General features: G+C 43.4%; 1 protein-coding gene across 1 annotated transcript; it reads right to left on the reverse strand.

Annotated features, from left to right (window-relative positions):
* Window positions 1–5,261: 5,261 nt before the first annotated feature.
* On the reverse strand, window positions 5,262–13,008 carry puf60a (poly-U binding splicing factor a). The gene is made up of 5 exons (XM_075482131.1): window positions 12,803–13,008; window positions 6,094–6,189; window positions 5,832–5,918; window positions 5,566–5,616; window positions 5,262–5,435 (listed from the first exon to the last, which is right to left on the reverse strand). Exons 2-5 carry the CDS (start codon window positions 6,169–6,171, stop codon window positions 5,262–5,264), a joined length of 390 nt encoding a protein of 129 aa, XP_075338246.1. The 5' UTR covers window positions 6,172–6,189; window positions 12,803–13,008.
* Between the last annotated feature and the right edge of the window lie 2,158 nt (window positions 13,009–15,166).

A 15,166-nucleotide genomic window follows, 5' to 3' on the forward strand; every position in this document is an offset into this window, starting at 1 on the left:
ATTTATTTATTACTATTTTTCTTTATTTGTAATTGATTTATATATTTTGTATTATTATCTGCCAATTCAGATATTTGTCATTTTATTTTGATCTTATTCATTTATCCATCTGTTTAAGAGTATTAGGGCCAAGCATAAGAAAAAATATTTATATTTTGCCTGTCGAGAATAAAGTCAAAATGTCGAGATTAAAGTAATTAGATGATGGACCAGAGGAGTTTACTTTTTTCTCAACATGTCGACTTTAATCTCGACGGGCAAAATATTATTATTTTTTCTTATGCCTGGCCCTAATACTCTTCCGTAGTTTACACATTTATATGTACCAGTGTATATATATTTTGTTTTACTTATATTACCACTTTTTTATTTTTTATTCTATTTTCTATTCTATTCTATTTTATTCTATTACCACTAACACCATATTTTATTTTATTTATTTTATTACCGTAAAAAACTGTGCATCTTACGTCCTTCCCTTTTTTACATTACTTATATATTTTTTATATTCGCACTCTTTGCACTGTTTTTGGTGGCTTTGAATTTCGCTGTACCATGTATAATGACAATAAAGGCATTCTGATTCTGATTATATTTACTCTTTCACACATTTATTTATTTCTTTGTTTTCCTTTGCTTTCTATCTAAATATATCTATCTGCTGGGGCTAGGTGCCAGAGGGATGGGCACCTAGCCACACTGACACATCTATATCTGCAAAGCTAAAAAAAAAATACACTGTAATCATTATTGTATGGAACTCTATTGTTTATTATGTAAAACTCAATAAACAGATTGTTAAAAAAAAAAAAAGACCAGGTTAGTCCTTCAAAAGAAAAGCTTTTTGGATTTTAAACACAGTTCTGGTTCCCACACAGTTCTGGTTCCCACACAGTTCTGGTTCCCACACAGTTCTGGTTCCCGCAGAGTTCTGGTTCCCACACAGTTCTGGTTCCCACACAGTTCTGGTTCCCGCAGAGTTCTGGTTCCCACACAGTTCTGGTTCCCGCAGAGTTCTGGTTCCCACACAGTTCTGGTTCCCACACAGTTCTGGTTCCCACACAGTTCTGGTTCCCGCACAGTTCTGGTTCCCACACAGTTCTGGTTCCCGCACAGTTCTGGTTCCCACACAGTTCTGGTTCCCGCACAGTTCTGGTTCCCGCACAGTTCTGGTTCCCACACAGTTCTGGTTCCCACACAGTTCTGGTTCCCGCACAGTTCTGGTTCCCACACAGTTCTGGTTCCCACACAGTTCTGGTTCCCGCACAGTTCTGGTTCCCACACAGTTCTGGTTCCCACACAGTTCTGGTTCCCACACAGTTCTGGTTCCCGCACAGTTCTGGTTCCCACACAGTTCTGGTTCCCGCACAGTTCTGGTTCCCACACAGTTCTGGTTCCCACACAGTTCTGGTTCCCACACAGTTCTGGTTCCCGCACAGTTCTGGTTCCCACACAGTTCTGGTTCCCACAGTTCTGGTTCCCACACAGTTCTGGTTCCCACACAGTTCTGGTTCCCACACAGTTCTGGTTCCCGCACAGTTCTGGTTCCCGCACAGTTCTGGTTCCCGCACAGTTCTGGTTCCCGCACAGTTCTGGTTCCCGCACAGTTCTGGTTCCCACACAGTTCTGGTTCCCACAGTTCTGGTTCCCACACAGTTCTGGTTCCCACACAGTTCTGGTTCCCACACAGTTCTGGTTCCCGCACAGTTCTGGTTCCCACACAGTTCTGGTTCCCACACAGTTCTGGTTCCCGCACAGTTCTGGTTCCCACACAGTTCTGGTTCCCACACAGTTCTGGTTCCCACACAGTTCTGGTTCCCGCACAGTTCTGGTTCCCGCACAGTTCTGGTTCCCACACAGTTCTGGTTCCCACAGTTCTGGTTCCCACACAGTTCTGGTTCCCACACAGTTCTGGTTCCCGCACAGTTCTGGTTCCCACAGTTCTGGTTCCCACACAGTTCTGGTTCCCACACAGTTCTGGTTCCCGCACAGTTCTGGTTCCCGCACAGTTCTGGTTCCCACACAGTTCTGGTTCCCACACAGTTCTGGTTCCCACAGTTTTGGTTCCCACAGTTCTGGTTCCCACAGTTTTGGTTCCCACAGTTCTGGTTCCCACACAGTTCTGGTTCCCGCACAGTTCTGGTTCCCACAGTTCTGGTTCCCACAGTTCTGGTTCCCACAGTTTTGGTTCCCACAGTTCTGGTTCCCACACAGTTCTGGTTTCCGCACAGTTCTGGTTCCCACAGTTCTGGTTCCCACAGTTCTGGTTCCCACAGTTTTGGTTCCCGCAGAGTTCTGGTTCCCACACAGTTCTGGTTCCCACACAGTTCTGTGTGGGAACCAGAACTCCCTCCCCCCTCCCTAACCCTAACCCTAACCCTTTTTCTAACCCTAACCCTTTCCCTAACCCTAACCTCTCCCCCTACCTGAACCTAGGTTTGCATCCCAGTCCCAATCCCAACCCTAACCCTAACCTTTCCCCCTCCCCCTACTTTAACCCAGACCCTACTTCCCCCTCTATCCCCACTATGACCAACACATCATCACGAACCACCACAGAACAACTCCTCCCTTTACTCTCTACATTTTCTCATAAAATCACCAATCTTCACCAAACAATAAAATCCAACTTCAACAAGATACAACCCCATTACTCCCCCATCAAAAACCACAGGGTCATCTCTGCCTTTAGAAAGAACCCCAACCTCCATAACCTCCTGGTCAAATCCAAATTCACCCCCAACTCCCAACCCGTCGTAATACCAGAGGATCACTATTTCAAAAACAGGAAATTCATCACTAATCCCCACAGTAAACTGTCATTTCCCCCTCATGGCTCATTTTCTCTAAATCACACCAATATAGTCTACATCATCACCTGCACAACCTGCAATAAACACTACATCGGAGAAACTCAAAATCAATTCATCACCCGCCTCCAACAACACCTCAGAAATATCCGGTTAAACATACTCACCACTCCATTGGTCACTCACTTCCAACTTCATACCCCAGATTCAATCATCATCTCCGGCCTCGAATCAAACACCACCTGGACTCTGGGGCAGAGGAGAAGAGCAGAAAGAATCTGGATCCATAGACTAGGCACCACAGTCCCAACAGGTCTCAATGACACCCCATAACTGTTCCACCTCAAACATTTCCCCACAAACCATAGCTGGAATCGAACCTGGTTCCTCCGCATGGCAGGCGGTTGCCCTTCCACTCAGCCACAGACTCCCTTCCTCCCTACCTTCATTATTTCTCCCTTCTCGATATTCATGGACCGGGGACACTCTGCAGGTAGGCCAGTGCAACCAAAATTCAAACCAATAACCCTAACCCTAACCCCTTTCCTAACCCTTACCCTAACCCCTTTCCTAACCCTTTCCCTAACCCTAACCCTTACCCCAACCCTAACCCTTTCCCTAACCCTAACCCTAACCCTAACCCTAACCCTCCCCCTCCCCCTCCCCCTCCCTAACCCTAACCCCAACCCTAACCCTAACCCTAACCCTCCCCCTCCCCCTCCCCCTCCCTAACCCTAACCCCAACCCTAACCCTAACCCCTTTCCTAACCTTAACCCTTTCCCTACTCCTAACCCTAATCCCAACCTTAACCGGCTCCCCTACCCGAATCAGGGTCTGTATCCTCTTCCTCCCTTTAAACCCAATCCCTGGGACGGAGACGGCCCGGACCCACCTCATATACATACACACAAACATACATACCCTACACCACACACACCTTCCTCACCACCACATCTCATACCATTTGTCTCCACCTTTTCACACCAAATTACTGGTTTACACAGAATAATAAAACATAACTTCTCTAGACTGCAGCTCCAACACCCGATTTTCAAGAACCACCGGATCATCTCAGCCTATAGAAAACATAAAAGCCTTCAATCCACCCTCACCAGATCCAAATACTCAGATCATAGACCCATACCCCAACTCAAACATAACCACTATTATAAGAATAGGAAATTCATCCATAACCCACATCTTGACACAGCTTTCCCATCCTAGGCTCCTTATCCATCACCACCACCAACGCAGTTTACATCATTACATGCACACTTTGCCACAAACATTACATTGGGGAGACAAAACACTCAATCCACACCCGCCTCTCCCAACACCTCTATAACATTGGGGAAGGTCGACTCAACACCCCTCTGGTCCAACATTTTCAATCACATTCATCCACTCACCTGATCATATCCGGTCTACAGAACAACGCCCGTTGGACTTGTGGGCAGAGGAAGAGAGCGGAGAAGATTTGGATTCACAGGCTTGGGACTCAACGATATATGACAGCCCACTCCTGCGGCACCTCCTGGCACGGTCCTCCCAAGCCTGTGCCTGCATTTTATGTGACCACGCGGATCCCCATATTTTAACCGACGATATGGCAGATGGGATAGAGCCCCGGGTCTGCCATACAGCGGACCGGGGTTCGATTCCCCTCCAGAACAAGATGTTTTAATTTTTATTTTTTTATATTTTTTTATCTTAATTATTTATTAATTTATTTGATTTAATTATTTATATTTATAGGTAGGAATAGGGGATCCTTTGTTACTAACTTTTATTACCTTTTTATCGTGTGTTTTATTGTGTGGGTTTTAGCACTTTTTTACTATTAGCACTTAATAAAGCACTTTACTAACCCAAGCACTTATGGGTCCCCTACTCCTCCCCTTGGTATTCTCTTTTGAATTAATTACTTGTTGTATTTTTTATCTCTTTCTTAGTTTAACTACAAAAAAACATATAAAACAAACTATCACAGAGGAACTGCTACACCTGAAGGCACATTCCTGCCATCCTTCCTTTTCCCTGTTTTTTTAAAAAATAAGTTTTATTTCTTGGGATCCGTGTGGCCCTGGCCGAGGGTGGATCCGGCGCTGCGCCCCCTCCTGGGGGTGCGGCTGTTGGACCACACCCCGGCATTGATAGATTTCGACCCCTGCAGGGCCCTCTCTTTCCTCTGCCCTGTGCTCTGCCTGGGGATCGAACCCTGACCTCTGGTGGGGGAGAACACCTTTTTTACCTTTTTACCATCCTTCCCCACAGTTCAGTTGGCCAGTGCACATGATTTTAACCCAAACCCATAACCCTAACCCCAACCCTAACCCATAACCCTAACCCTAACCCTAACCCCAACCCTAACCCTAACCCGAACCCTTACCCTTACCCTTACCCCAACCCCAACCCCAACCCGAACCCGAACCCGAACCCGAACCCTAATCCTAACTCATGACCTTGTGCTTCATGGTGACAGAGTCCCACGACATGTCGATGCTTTTGATCGGTCCGAAGGGGGTGAAGGCCTGTCGGATGGTGTCCTCGCCCAGCTCGTAGTAGATGGAGCCGACGTAGACTCGACACATGATGGCCAGAGCTCTCTGTCGCTGAGCTGCCACCTGAAGGCACACGGGAGGCAGAAGAAGAACCTGACGTCTGCAAATCAGCTGGCGTTGCATTACTGAACCCTGATGTGGAGCAGGGCTGTTTCTCCAGGACTCTGACTCACCGAAGTGTGTTCATACTCACCGACTGCAGCGGTGACAGAGCGTCTCCTAACCCCATCGTCAGAGACGCCATCTAAGACACAGATGACATCATCAGTGAATCAGATGACATCATCAGTGAGTCAGATGACATCATCAGTGAATCGGATGACATCATCAGTGAATCAGATGACATCATCAGTGAGTCAGATGACATCATCAGTGAGTCAGATGACATCATCAGTGAGTCAGATGACATCATCAGTGCAAACAGTGGTCGGACTGGTCCAGATGTGCGGCAGCTGTTACCTGCAGGCTGCTGAACTGCTGCTGCTGCACCAGAGTCTGCTTCACCAGCACGCTCCTGATGCTCTGCTCCATGGCGTACTTCCTCGCCTGGAGACAGGAGGCAACAAATCACAGCTCACCTTACAGAACTGGGAGCGTCACCTGTGAAACCTGAACCCGACCTGAACCCGACCTGAACCCGACCTGAACCCGGAAAACCTTTTCATGCCACTGAAAGTGAAACATTGAGTTGTGCCAGCTTCAGCTCAGGTGTGTGCGTTACCTTCTGCAGCGCCTCCTGCTGGTTGGGGGTGAGCGGCGGCAGGCCGAGCTTGGTGGTGCCGGTCTGTCCGTTCTCCATGACGAGGGCCGGCCCTCCCTGTGAACAAAACAAACGCACCCTCACAGCTTCTGGTCAACAGCCTCCTCATCACCTCCAGTCTGACGATCAATGCCCCCCAGAGGCTGGTCGACCACCTCACCTGAGTGATCAATGCCCCCCAGAGGCTGGTCCATCACCTGAGTGATCAATGCCCCCCAGAGGCTGGTCCATCACCTGAGTGATCAATGCCCCCCAGAGGCTGGTCCATCACCTGAGTGATCAATGCCCCCCAGAGGCTGGTCCATCACCTGAGTGATCAATGACCCCCAGAGGCTGGTCCATCACCTGAGTGATCAATGCCCCCCAGAGGCTGGTCCATCACCTGAGTGATCAATGCCCCCCAGAGGCTGGTCCATCACCTGAGTGATCAATGACCCCCAGAGGCTGGTCCATCACCTGAGTGATCAATGCCCCCCAGAGGCTGGTCCATCACCTGAGTGATCAATGACCCCCAGAGGCTGGTCGACCACCCCACCTGAGTGATCAATAAAACATTAACCCTGTGAGCTGATTTCTGTGATCAGATACTTATTTACTCACGGAGGTGATCGATAAACCCGATCAGCTGCTGATCACCTCTTTATTCATCACTAAGCTCGGCTGAAGGCCCCTGATCAGAGCTGACAGCGTCATGGATCAGCTGACCTGCTCAGGTACATCGGGAAGCATCCGGGAGGCTGCGCAAGATGGCGGCCAGTGCAGTCGTGGGAATTCGTGGCTGAATCGAAGTTCTCAATTTTCACTCCTCTCTACTGCTTTTTATGGACTTATCACAAGCCAGGAACCTTTGCAATACTAATACAATTCTCCCTGCTTAATCCTACAAAGAAAATGTGTTGCTGTCTGCGTCTTTACATCGAAGCCCACCGAGCGCGGCAACAGGCTGATGGTAACTATCAATAGCCCATGCTAGGCTAACATCCCACGAAGCTGAATAACAACTAACATGTTCTCGACCGATAGGCTCCCGCCCACCCGCGACCCGATCGACGGATTCAGCGGTATAGATAATGGATGGATGGATGTTCTCGACCGTGCAAGGTATTAAACGTAAAGGAAAAGAACCAGCTGTCACTACCAAGAGTTTAACTACAGTTTTATACAAAGGCAACATGTCAGCGGTTAATTCCAGCGCACAGGCTGGCTCTGCAGCTCCTGCTGCTACCAGCTCCGACCATGAGTATGCCTGCTCCTCCATCACGGGCAGACAGAGCCCAGAGTTGACGCCACTTCCAGAGTCCGACCCTAACACTCCTGCTAAACCAACTGAAAAGAAGCTGAAAGGTGAATTAACACTCTCTCAACTACAAAACAACATTGCTGGTCTTATCAACGAGAGAGCAGACAGTCTGGAAAACTTGGTCAACCGTAATACTGTAAGCATTGACGCTCTGAAGAAGTCAGTTGACTTTGTATTTACGGAGGTTGAAACCCTAAAAGCTGACATGAAGGTGGTGAACCGCACATGTGAAAACAACAGCCAGAAGCTATCAGAGGTTGAAATAAGAATCAACGAGGCAGAGCGGTATCAACGCAGATGGAATTTGCGGCTACATGGGATCCCCGAAAACAAACAAGAGAACATTAAAGCCAGAGTTGCCGACATCTGCTGTGCCGTTGTTGGAGAGAATCAGGTCAAAATCAAAGAAGATATCGACATTGCTCATCGTCTGGGTCGCTTTAACGACAAACAGAAGATGCCGAGAACAACCATCATCCGCTTCACCAACAGATCGTCCCGTGACCTGGTGTGGAGAATGGCCAAAAACAGCAGCTTTCTCAAGGATAACAAACTGAGATTCACGGAGGATCTCACCACCGCTGACAAAGCTCTGCGTGAGAAACTTTGGCCAATGATTGAAGCCGCCAAGAAGGAAGGGAAAAAGGCACACTTCGCCGGGGTTCGTGTGATAATCGAAGGAAAAGAGATCCGCGGAATCCAGTCTACTCCTGACCAGATGGACACAGCAAGACCCCCTTGATGGAAGACTACAACACTGTATCCACCACAAGCACATGTACTCTTGCCCTGTTTTTCTTCGAAACCTGCATGATGAGTATTTGTGCTCTCTCCTTAATCCACATTCCGTACCTGTAGGTACAACATTACACTAAGCACTATTGCCCAAGATTCTTATTTTTTTATTTTCATTTTTTTCCAAATAGTTTTATAACTGTTTATTTGTGCCCTCTTCCATGTGCACTTACTCCATTATTCAGTACAATCCTATTTACAGCCATGTAGTACTCAAGTATTTAAGTTCACGTTCTTTCTATTACTGTTGGCTGACTGTGCTAAATATAATTTCTAGATATATATTTTCTTAACTTAAATAAACATATACTGTTCTGAGATGTAGACATAAGCTAAACATTAGTGGGTAAAGTTAATCCACACCCTCTATTCAGATACAGTATAACTCAATGCGATAATGCCTGAGACCTTAATTTCATATTTGAGCCCTCTTCCTTATGCACTTACACTATTATTCAGCACAGTTTATATTTTTATTACTGTTAGTTGATTGTGTTCTTTGTTTTAAGCCTAAACTTATACAGTTCTATGAGGTTTGCGCATAACACTAGTTATCGAAAATATAAACATATTTCTTAAAATTCATTGTTCCTGCAAAAACGGTTTCACTTATTGAGAGGTGAAAGTTGGTTACTAAGTTCTCAACACTTCCTACATTGTCATTATCAGTTTTTTCTCTAAATGCCAGGGGTTTAAGAGATAACATTAAGCGTAAAGCTTTGTTTTTATTTGCAAAAAAGCAGAAATCTGATTTCCATTTTTTTCAAGAGTCACATACAGTGGTAAATGATGCTTCCTTTTGGAAAACTCAGTGGGGGAATAACCTTTTCACGTGGATCAGAAAGATCAGCAGGGGTTACTAGCTTACAAAACAACTTAAACGGTGTTGTCCTACACTCAGAAAGTGACCCTAAAGGCCATTACTTAATATTAATCCTTAATGTTGACAACAATATTATCCTTCTTGCTAACATATATGGATATAACTCTAAACCGGAAAATGACTTTTTATTTGATGCTTTAGAATCTAGCATTCTGCACTGGTTGTCAAAGTACCCAAATGCGCTACTCTTTTTGGGTGGTGATTTCAACATTGCTTTGAATGGTTCATTAGATAGATGGCCCCCAAATACTAACAATTCATCTGCTTCTACTCTGTCTACCTTCATGAAAAAGTTTAATCTGGTCGACATATGGAGGAAGAAAAATCCTGACAGTAAATCTTATACATGGAATAATAGGGCTTGTACTTCAATGTCTCGCATAGATTATTGGTTAGTTTCTGATAGCTTAGATGAGAATAACATTACAGCCAATATTATAACAACGCCTTTAACAGATCATAAGGCCGTGTCATTAACTGTTTCCTTTGGCTCTAACACTTCTCACGTATTTAGAGGCTCTTACTGGAAACTTAATAACTCTCTTCTAAAAAATAAATTTGTAATTAAAAAAGTTCAAACTCTAATTAATATCCATTGGAACAAAGCTTTAGTTGACAACTGTTTTTTCAGAAACTGGGAACTTTTTAAATTTGAGGTATCAATATATTTGAGAGAATTCGGTGCATCGTTATCAAAATCTAGAAATATCGAAGAAACAAATGTGATTTCTAGAATAATGACACTTACTCAAATTTCTCCTGAAAATTTATCAGAAAATGACTTACAAGAGTTAATTTCACAACAAAATAAGTTAAATGACATATACAGAATGAAAGCAGAAGGAGCCTTTGTAAGGTCAAGAAGAAAATGGTTGGAGGAGGGGGAACGTAACTCTGCATATTTCTTTCAGTTAGAAAGAGCGCGTGGTAAAAGCAACTCTATTCAAAAACTCAGTATTAATGATATTATCACTGATGATCCTAAAAAGATAGCTAATTATTGCGCCACATTTTATAAATCCCTATATGAGTCACAATATAATGAAACTGAAGCCGACAACTTTTTTGCACACTTCACTGAATTAAAATTAATCGGTGAAGACCAAAAAAATGTTTGTGATAGTCCCTTAACTCCAAACGAAGTTCTGTTTGCAATCAAACACTTAAAGCCTAATAAATCCCCTGGTGTTGACGGCCTAACGTCTGAATTCTATATTACTTTTGCAGAGCAGCTGTCCCCCTTCCTCCATGGTGTGTTTGTAGAGAGCATTGATGAACAAACCCTTCCTCCCACCTCTTAACTCTAATTCCAAAGCCGAAAAAAGATCCTCTCTTGATTGATAATTGGAGACCGATCTGCCTTCTTAACAATGACTACAAAATTTTAGCTCGAATTTTTGCTATTAGAATGAAATCTGTTTTAGATCAGATTATTGATGAAACACAAAGTGGTTTCATGAGACATAGACACATAGCTAATAACATCAGGCTTGTACTAGACCTTATCGATTATGCTGATCTTTGCAATGATAACAGCTTAATTTTGTTCTTAGATTTTAGGAAAGCTTTTGATACCATCGAACATAATTTTATGTTTCAAGCCCTAAAAAAATTCGGTTTTGGTCCTTACTTCTGTGCAGCCATCAAGACCATGTATAATAATGCTAACTGTTCAATTAAACCACATGCAGGCACATCTCCCAGGTTTAACCTAGAGCGTGGTGTTAGACAAGGCTGCCCGGTCTCACCGTACTTGTTCCTAATTTGCACTCAACTACTTTCAGATTTTATTAAACTCAGCCACCTCAAAGGCATTACTATAGCTGAAAAGGAAATCAGAATTAGTCAGCTGGCTGATGACACCACTTTATTTTTAAAGGATGCTTCTCAAGTTTCAGTCGCTGTTGACATAATTAAGTCTTTTTCTAATGCCTCTGGGCTCTGCTTAAACATCAGTAAATGTGAACTGTTAGCTTGTAATGTATCCTCCATCTCTAACATTCCTGTGAAAGATTCTGTAACCTATCTCGGCGTAACAATTAACAAAAATCAAAATACTAGATGCTGTCTGAATTTCAACCCCATTATAAGTAAGGTACAGAAAAAGCTGAATTCATGGCTCCAAAGAGACCTGTCGATTAGAGGAAGAATCCTGCTATCCAAAGCAGAAGGCATTTCCCGTCTGACTTATGCTGGCCTGTCTCTTGATGTGAACAAACAGACCGCTGAAGCAGTTGATAATATGCTATGTAAATTTGTATGGAGAAATAGGATTCATTATATTAGGAAGTCAGTTCTAAGGAACTCGTATGAACACGGTGGAATGAATTTTCTTGATTTTTCAACCCTAAATAATACCTTCAAAATAAATTGGATAAAACAATTTCTTAAAAACCCATCCTCAACATGGAACTTTATCCCAAACTTCCTATTTTCTAAACTTGGTGGCCTTAAATTTATTTTACTTTGCAACTACAGCATTGAAAAGATTCCTCTAAAGCTTTCTAATTTCCATAAACAAATGCTTCTTTCTTGGACTTTAATTTATAAGCACAATTTCTCACCTCACAGATATTATATCTGGAACAATAGAGATATATTATACAAAAGAAAATCTTTATTTTTGGAAAACTGGTTTGACCATGGTATTTATTTAGTCAAGCAGCTTCTCAACTCTAATGGCTTTTTAATGTCTTACTCTGAATTTCTCAACAAATACAGTATCCCCATTTCGCCAAAGGAATATGCTATTGTTTTTGACGCTGTTCCGTCTGGTGTGATTATGCTACTTAAAAGCTCCATTACATCTGAACTGTCTTTTTTGGAATTAGACCCTGCTGTCACTACTGTTGGTAAGATTTGTTTTTCTACGAAGAAGAGTAATAACAACTGTAATATACGTGCTTTATTTCAAAAAGACTTAATCTCTGTTCCAAATGTAGTTTCTCACTGGAATAGCCTTACTTCAGACCTGAACTGGAAAAGAATCTGGTGCCTTCCTTTTAAATTTCTGATTACAAACAAGATTAAAGAAGTTTCTTTTAAAATGATTCATAGATTTTATCCCTGTAAATTATTTTTATGTAGATACAAAAAAGACATTGCTGTGGACTGTTCATTCTGCAACCAATGTGAAGAAGATCTTTCTCATCTGTTCTGGTCCTGCCCTGTTTCATGTGCTTTCTGGCAAGATGTTTGTACATTTATTTCCCTGAATGTCTTGTCTGATGTGTCTCTTTCATATGTGAGTGTGCTGTTTGGGTTCCACTCCTATCCTGCGATCAACAAAGATCATTATTACCTCATCAACTTGCTTACTCTACTTGCAAAATACCACATACACAAATCCAAATTCTCTAATCACAATCCATCATTTTTAATTTTTGAGAAGGAACTCAAGCAATACTTTACAACAATCCAATATTCTTCAAATAAAAAAGCCATCAAGACCACTGAGCTATGCATTTTATATAATATTTTACTGGACTAACTTAACAAAGCTTATATATTATTTTGAACACTGTGACCCCTGGCATTGTAATGTTCTTTGAATTTAACAATATATGAATGTAATACTATGAAGACCTAACTGTTTTTTGAATTTGTAATGACCAATTTTTCAATAAAGTTTATAAAAAAAAAAAAACAAAAAAAAACATCGGGAAGCATCCGGAACTGATCACTTTGTTTACTTCAGTCTGCAGCAGCTTCCGGTCTGAGCGGCTCCTGCTGTTAGCATTAGCTTAGCATGTTTCCTCCGGAGCAGACACGGCTCTCCTGCAGAAACAGCCCCCGCCATGCAGCTCCTCCCGGGCTCCGCTCTGCTCCTCCCGGCCCCCCGAGCTGCTCTCTGCCCGCAGGTGTCTTCTGTCGGCCGGGTCTCCGGCTGGAGTGTCTGCAGCCCGGAACGCGGCGGCGCGCTGTAACGACGTCACTTCCTCCCAATGGCCTTTTAAAATAAAAGTTCTCTTTTCAGAGTTAAAACTGCATCCAGCGCGATTAAAGCCCAACTACTGAGGTCCGCTGGTCCATAACCGGCCGCCTGAGTGGAAGTGAGACGGGATCATCCCAAAGCTGTGTGATTTAATGTGATTCCATGTGTGATTTAATGTGATTCCATGTGTGATTTAATGTGATTCCATGTGTGATTTAATGTGATTCCATGTGTGATTTAAAGCAATACAATGTAACTTCTCAAAAAGCCCACTCTGGAGCGCCCCCTGCAGGCTTGGAGGTAATGTACGGTTACACTGTCGCAAATACAACACCCTTTCATGTTTCACGTTGGTTGACGAACCGGCGAGCAGTCAGAAGGTAAGAGTGATCAAATGTACCTGGGAGCGTGAGAGGGGTCTATTTGTTTCTGCGGTAGGTGTGCCAGAAAGCAAGTCGAAGTACTTCCGCTCAGCTCCCGGGCCGCTCCAGCAAAGTTACATAGCGCAGTTTTTCCAACTCAGACCCCCGAAGGGCATAGGAGACAGGCCAATCGTAATATTACAACTCATTCTAGCCGCACATTTTTTTTCAAGCTGTTATTTTAAGGTAGAAATGTTACATAGTATTACTTTAATGTGATTCCATGTGTGATTTAATGTGTGATTTAATGTGATTCCATGTGTGATTTAATGTGATTCCATGTGTGATTTAATGTGTGATTTAATGTGATTCCATGTGTGATTTAATGTGTGATTTAATGTGATTGTCCTGTTTTAAAAGTCGTCTTAAAACACACCTCTTTTCTTTGGGTTTTACCACCGTCTAGGTTGTTTATTTTATGTGCAGTTTTGTTTTATTGTGTTTATTTTAATGTACAGCACTTTGGTAACCTTTGTGTTTATTTAAAATGTGCTTTATAAATAAATTGATTGATTCTGTGTGTGATTCGGTGTGAGACAGCCGCTCTTCAGCAGGTTCACTTAGTGAGTAATCATGTATCAGTTTGGTGAATTTGTTTTACTCCCTGATGCGTTTTGTGGCTGTTATCGATGAGCTGATTGGCTCAGCGCTGACATCATGTTTAGACTGAGCTTCAGACACAGTGATGTGCCACACAGAGTTGTTCTGACTTTATTAAAACGCCTGAGTCATGAAAAGCAAACATTTACACATTTCATATTTCTATCAGTATTACATGTTCCCAGCAGCTGCAGGGTGCATGTGATGCAGCTGGTCTATTACTAATCTATATCTGATCAGCAGTTCAGTTCACACTGATGATGAAGACTCAGAGGGTCCAGAACATTTATTTAATGAATGAAACAGAACTGGGTCAACACGCTGGATATTAACCTCATAAATACACATTACTTATTGAATCCAGTTTAAATATTTTAGTCATTGACTGAAAGCCTCGGTTTCTAAGAAGAGCGACGCCCACCACCCTCCAGAACCAGAAAACAGTCCAGAACCGACTGGGACGAAGGTCCAGCTCCTGCAGAGTCCGGATCTGGAACCTTAAAGAGTTCTGCACCACAAACGTTCCTAATTGTGCAGGCGTGTTGGTTTCCAACCCTGAAACGGGGCGAAGCAAAGAACCGGTCCTGGCACCAGCGTTAAGAACTCAAAAGCAGAACCCTTCATCTGTTGACTTTAACGAATAGAGCATCAAATACAGAACGTCTGGAGTTCTGTGCGGGTTCTTTAAATCACCCAGAATCGACATTGATTTAGAACCCATCATGTGAGCGATGACATTAATCTGGAACCCATCATGTGAGCGATGACACTGATCTGGAACCCATCATGTGAGCGATGACACTGATCTGGAACCCATCATGTGAGCGATGACATTAATCTGGAACCCATCATGTGAGCGATGACACTGATCTGGAACCCATCATGTGAGCGATGACATTAATCTGGAACCCATCATGTGAGCGATGACATTAATCTGGAACCCATCATGTGAGCGATGACATTAATCTAGAACCCATCATGTGAGCGATGACATTAATCTGGAACCCATCATGTGAGCGATGACATTAATCTGGAACCCATCATGTGAGCGATGACATTAATCTGGAACCCATCATGTGAGCGATGACATTGATCTAGAA

This window comes from Odontesthes bonariensis, chromosome 14 (assembly GCF_027942865.1).
Source record: "Odontesthes bonariensis isolate fOdoBon6 chromosome 14, fOdoBon6.hap1, whole genome shotgun sequence".
NCBI classification, from domain to species: Eukaryota; Metazoa; Chordata; class Actinopteri; order Atheriniformes; family Atherinopsidae; genus Odontesthes; species Odontesthes bonariensis.

What these genes read in the sequence shown, in the direction of transcription:
- puf60a (XM_075482131.1), bottom strand. Translation starts at nt 6,171, where the DNA reads ATGGAGAACGGACAGACCGGCACCACCAAGCTCGGCCTGCCGCCGCTC. An exon ending in AGCAGGAGGCGCTGCAGAAG is followed by an intron (nt 5,919 to 6,093) that starts GTAACGCACACA and finishes TCCTGTCTCCAG; the next exon opens with GCGAGGAAGTACGCCATGGA. An exon ending in AGCAGTTCAGCAGCCTGCAG is followed by an intron (nt 5,617 to 5,831) that starts GTAACAGCTGCC and finishes TCTGTGTCTTAG; the next exon opens with ATGGCGTCTCTGACGATGGG.